Here is a 6,000-nt window from a genome sequence, read left to right on the forward strand (position 1 = left end):
GCCTCTTCTTCCCTTCTGTCCTCATTCCCAAGTGACTACTCAGAGACCAGTGGCACACCCTTCTTTCTTTGTTCCTGCAGACCCTCTCAATACCCCATCTCTTCTCACCCATCTCCATCCCCAATTGTCAGCTGCTAATACCAAGAAACACATTCTAACCAAAACCCCCAGTGACCACACCTGTCAAGATCGCCGAAGCAAACTATGATAAAGCAACACACCTCCAAACCGAACACTATCCTCTTGAAATATACAGGAGATTATACACCACATATAGGCACGCCATCTTTAGCATAGAATCTGACAGCCAGTTTGATATTAATCTGAGAGAGAAGTACAAAGGCATTTTTAGGTATATAAGAAACTAAGAAACATTTTTAGGCATATAAGAAAACTTTAGGTATAAATTTTTAGGTATATAAGAAAATTACATTTCCATGGAAATTTAAGAAAATTTTCCCCAAAAGCTAAGAGAAAGCTAACCAGTGGGAAAGAAAATAAACAAACAAAACAAATAGAAACCGAGACCAAATAGTCTTGAAGTCAAATATAATCACAGAAAACTATATCAAGTAATCAAAAATTGGATGAAATCTAGATCTCTTATGAAAGAGAATTAGAAAATGTCAAAGACTTTTTGTAGGGAAATATAAAAAGAGAGCCCATGAACAAGCAAGGCTGATCTGCAGATGAAGAAAATACAGGACTGGGGGGATTCCAGAGAAAGAAACAGATGTGATGTGCTTGTCAATGCAGGAAACAAGATCAATTTTATTTAACATAGTTTTAAAGATTCTGTCAGACATGTGCAACCTTTTGACATTGTGACAGAAATTGTTATCTACAAAGTTCACGCTCAAGACCTATGCAATTGGGTTAGGAAACTAAATCACATACACATAAAAGCCTCCAAACATTTTTATATTAAGTTTCCAATTTTGATGTTTGGACACATTCATATTTTCACTAAGGTGTCTGCATCCCACAGCATAGATTAGACATCTGTATATGAAATGTCATTATGCCGGGCAGTGGTGGTGCATGCCTTTAATCCTAGCACTTGGGAGGTAAAGGCAGGTGGATTTCTGAGTTCGAGGCCAGCCTGGTCTGCAGAGTGAGTTTCAGGACAGCCAGGGCTACACAGAGAAGCCCTGTCTCAAAAAACAAAAAACAAACAAACAAAAAAAGTCACCAGAATTAAGTATAAGTTTTTAAATGTATAGTAAACATATATATATGTGTGTGTGTGTATATATATATATACATATATAGTCAATGTTTCATATATAATTTAATGATGCTTAAACATTTAAAATTACATTAAAATTTTGATAACAATATTTATGTCAATACATCTTTGAAGATATTTCAGAATTTTAACATATCCATTACAAAAATCATAGCAAGTAAAAAACAACAAGATTTTTTTATCCTCAATACCATAGGAGAAAGAAATTGAGAATTGTATCATTGATAAGGAGGAAATGTTTAAAATTGCAATGAAAAATATTTGAGTAAATCACAGACTGTCAGAAAAACATTTTAATTCAGGAAAACTATTTATTTGCAATATCAGCATATGAAAACCAATACTCTTAAGTATCTATAAATAAGTTAAGTCAAAAAATATTTACAGTGTCAGTCAAAATATTTAGCCCCCTCACCCAGCTTTCTTAGAGTTTTTATTGTGGAGACTCTGAAAGTTTGCTTATTTGAAGCAATGCAATCTTGTTAACAAAAGATGAGCCAAGTTTGATGAAAAAATTTCCAAACATCACTAAAAGCCTTGGGAAACAATTAGGTAGATGGAAATGATGTATATTTATCTGAGAGAAGAAATCTGAAAATACATTGCACCATGATGTATTCCATGTAAAATTATGCTCTATTTTTTTTTAAAAAGTCTACTCAATAGCCAGGTGGTGGTGGTTTATACCTTTAATCCCAGCACAGCAGAGGCAGACAGGTCTCTGAGCTTGTGAGCAGCCTGATCTGTCTACAAGAATGAATTCCAGGATAGCCAGAGCTACATAGAGAAAGCCTATCTCACAAAAAAAAAAAAAAAAAAAAAAAAAAAAAAAAAGTTCTGTTAAGATTTTTTATGTTTGACAATACGATCCTGTGTTTATGTAAAAGAAAAATAGCTTTTAAATGTCACAAAGGCAAGGCAGGTATATTCTTTGTTAGCAACTTATCTTCCTGACATTAGAGTTGTCTTGGTAGGTACAAGAAAAAAGGAAAATCAGGGGGAAGGATTGAAGCGATGATGTACACAAGTGCTCAGATAACGACAGAGGTGGCCCTGCAAATCACGTAGGTATTCATTCGGGGACAATTGATTTGAACCACATGCACTGCAAAGTCACACCAAGCTCAATAACTGTATGGTGAGCCCGACAAGCTCACCTTGCTTCTCCGAATGAGCAAGCTTTTTTCAGAGCCTAATCTCAATAAGAAAAAAAACAAAAAAACGTGGGTCACAGTAGCATATTTCAAGAGGTATTCCTGCCTCCTGATTTAAAAAAAAAAAAAAAAAAAAAAAAAAGACTCCGTTTCAAGTTTAGATCCAAATTAATAACAATCACCTTTAATGTACTATTTATCATATCCATTTATGATGGTTAATTCATTCAGATGATACCTTTGTATTTCACTTTAAAACCCCATTTACTAAGAGATTTGTAAGTTCTCACCACGTTCAAATAGAATAGTTAACCTGTCAACTCTTTTCTCCATGGTAGCCCATGTACATGTTTAATATTTAAAAGCGTTCCCTTTCCATACAGAGATTGTTGGTGCATTTATAGACAACCCCTCCCTTTTTTTAATTGTGTGAATTTTTTGTATCACATCAATGAATTTTATTTTCTTCTCTTAAATACAGTCTCCCATATGTTCACATTTCACAAGGACAGATCAAATATGCTTTGGATTATGCGTAAATTCCCAGTGAAAGCTGTTAAACTGCAGTGCACAACAGCTCAGGCGCCTGTCACCACACACAAATTAAGCATACACACAGTAAATATTTCTCTTGAATGCTTCTGAAGTTTTTCAAATATCTTTGCACACTCTCTTAGTAAAGCAAGTAATTTTTATGGCATACAAACGTTAGAATGCTTGAAAAAAAAATAAGTTTGGTGTTCATGATCATTCAGTCTGCTGTTCAAGCCAGAAGCATCTTAAAGACAACTTTAAAAACTAAACCACGGCAACAAAAAAGTCCATGATGCTGGGTCCATAAACCAGAACTTTGATGCAGTTTGTTTTGTTCGCGCTGCTTTTTCTTACATGACAAAGAAAGACAACCATGCTCATTCAATGCATATATGTCTTTAGAGTCAAGATTATAAACGTATGCCACACTGCACCAAACCGTCATACAGAGACATTAGCATAGTGATTATGTTACTGTTCAACATGATTTCAGAATGGAGTCATTTATGGCTCTATATCCCCTAATTCCCAGGGAAGTATACTCATATGAAACATATATAACACTTTCTGAACAACCAGAGAAGAATGAGCAATACCATTTAAATCACTTGAAATGAGATTTTCTTTTTCCTCCAGTCAGACTTACATGACATGTGGCAAAACTTGAGAGCTAGCAGTTAATTTTTAACAATGCAGGCAACTTAAACTTGATGACTCAGCCTTCTGCAACTCACAATCAGATTTTATTTTTCAAGATGTTCTGAAATGAAATCCCTTAGCTTGCCTCAAAATACCTTCTGTTTAGGTACTGTAATTGATGTCAGCACCAACGCTAGCAATTGCGTTAATCTCCCTTGCAATTTGGAAGGAAAACAAACATCAAACATAGAGCATTTCATTTTCCCAACATGTTGAAATACCACGGAGGATGCAGGATGCCCTGCCGTAAGCACAGAAATATGAAGAGAATTATTGAAACATTTTTAAAGCATTGGTAAGTCATCTCAATTGCAGTATAGAATTATAAAATACTTCCAGATATGTGACTACTGGAGAAGTTTCACTGACCCACTCCAGATTTTTTTAAAAAAGTAATAATGTACAACAGAATTCGAGAAACAGAGATGTTCACACTTCACCTGAGCACCTCTCCAAGCCTGGCTCAATCTGCTGTAACTTGCAATAAAAATACAGTCTAACTTGGGCAAGTGCCATGATGGAAACTTAAGCAAGACAATATTGAATGCAATTCATTCCTCAGACAATAATTTAAAAAAAAAAAAAAAAAAAGGAAAGGAAAGGAACCAGAGGAAAAGCCAATACAAACCAACCACGACCACAACAAAAACCACTGATGCCTGGGGTCACAAAGCAAAGCAAGTATACGAAAGGCTGCATAATTTCATGTTTTCTTCTCATAATCATAAAAAGTAGAAAACAAAAACAGTTCTTCAAAAGGAGTGTTCACAGATTACATTTTAGAAAGGCAGCAATGTGAAATTAGCAATAATTATTCCAAAGTAGGTCAGTAAAAACACACGTAGTTTCCGTTACCCTTCACCCGTGTGTTTTTACAGCTCTGATCTCAATAAAGTCAGCCCAACTGCTCGGATGAACACACCATTTCTATTCATTGTGATGCAGACTCGTGACCCTCAAGTTTAGGCTTTACTTAATTTTATTGGCTTCATTTGGCACCATGCCATCAAAAGAGAATACAATCAGTGCCTGTACATGTACTTACCAGTGAGAAACAGAAAAGATTCATTTTGTTCAGCCTTGGTCCAGGCTGCTGTCACGAGGCACTGCAAGGTCCCTGTAGCTCTTTCTTGCCCTCACAGCGGTTTGGACAAATTCTCTTGGGAGATAATTATAACATCAAATCCCTGCCATAATCCAGGGGATTCTGAAGCCATCAGCAAATGAGATAAGTCTTTATTGAACAAACAATTTCCAAAGTTAATGAAGAACTCTAACTAATAAAATAAGAGAATGGGGCCTCTGGTGATCTCTGTCAACAAATTTCAAAGGTGGGGAGGGAAGGCACCTCGTGAACACCTTGTGCTCAGCTTGCTGTATTAAAAGAATGAATCCCCCAACTAAAGCACACTTTCCTTGTTAAATAACAAGCTTCCCTTCAAAAGCTGGGGATAACAGTCCTCTGCCATGAAGTGTTCCTCTCACCTTCTATTTCTCTTTTCTAAATGTTTGGGGCCAGACCTCCTACCCCAAAATCTGACCACCACACAAAATAACTTAAAGAAAAAAATCTGTTCCCCTAGATGATAGGACACAAAGTAATGCAATTTTATGGTGGTAAAATATATACAAGGCAGTTATATTAGCAATGTGGCCATTGTTGGGTGTGCAAACTTTCCCACTAGGTACCTCACAGTTCTGCACAGACATTACTCTGTGCATCTCCAGAACATTTTGCCTTCCCTAACAGAACTTGGACCACTAAATATCAACTCCCCATTGCTTCCTCTACTAGCTCATGACAACAACTGTGCTCTTGGGGTCTTTGCTACATATCACTGATGTACCTAGTCTATATGGTAAACATCTGTCCTTTGTGTCTCGGGCTTGTTTTGCTTAGCGTGTTTTCAATGTGTCTCTGCTGTTTCATATATTAGGGTTTTATTCATCATAGGAATGAATGATATTCAATTTCATATTTATGCCACATTTTATTCACTCATGGATATTTTTAGGATTGTGAACCATTCATATTTTTTTTTTAGCATCTATTAATAATGCTGCCGTGAGTACAAGTGTAAATGTCCCTTTTCAGGTCTCTATTTTCAATTCTTTGGGATCTATATCTGGTAGGGAAATTACTAGATCAAAATAATTCTGTGCTAAAAAGGAATCAGCATCAATTTTTTCTCACAGTTATTTCACCTCATTACCCTTCAGATGGGCTACAGTTTCTCCTAGTCACCTCTTCTACCTAACATTCGCTGTGTTCTGGCTGCACTTTTATACTAGTGATTTCTATCCTAATAGAGGTGAGCTGAACCTAAATTCTTGGAGGTCAAGTTACTAAATGACTAGAAATGA

The 6,000-nt window shown here is 35.9% G+C and overlaps 1 protein-coding gene across 3 annotated transcripts in view; it reads right to left on the reverse strand.

Moving 5' to 3' along the window:
* Samsn1 (SAM domain, SH3 domain and nuclear localization signals 1) overlaps window positions 1–4,774 on the reverse strand; it is a 141,923-nt gene extending 137,149 nt beyond the window's left edge. For 2 of the 3 annotated variants that reach the window (XM_034515736.2, XM_034515735.2), the window contains exon 1: window positions 4,682–4,774. In XM_034515736.2, the coding sequence (XP_034371627.1) occupies window positions 4,682–4,705 (24 nt within the window). In that variant the 5' untranslated portion in view covers window positions 4,706–4,774. Of the gene's footprint in view, window positions 1–221; window positions 324–4,681 lie in introns of all 3 variants that reach the window. The other variant, XM_076943088.1, reaches the window with a different exon arrangement.
* Window positions 4,775–6,000: the final 1,226 nt, after the last annotated feature.

This window comes from Arvicanthis niloticus, chromosome 12 (genome assembly GCF_011762505.2).
Source record: "Arvicanthis niloticus isolate mArvNil1 chromosome 12, mArvNil1.pat.X, whole genome shotgun sequence".
NCBI classification, from domain to species: Eukaryota; Metazoa; Chordata; class Mammalia; order Rodentia; family Muridae; genus Arvicanthis; species Arvicanthis niloticus.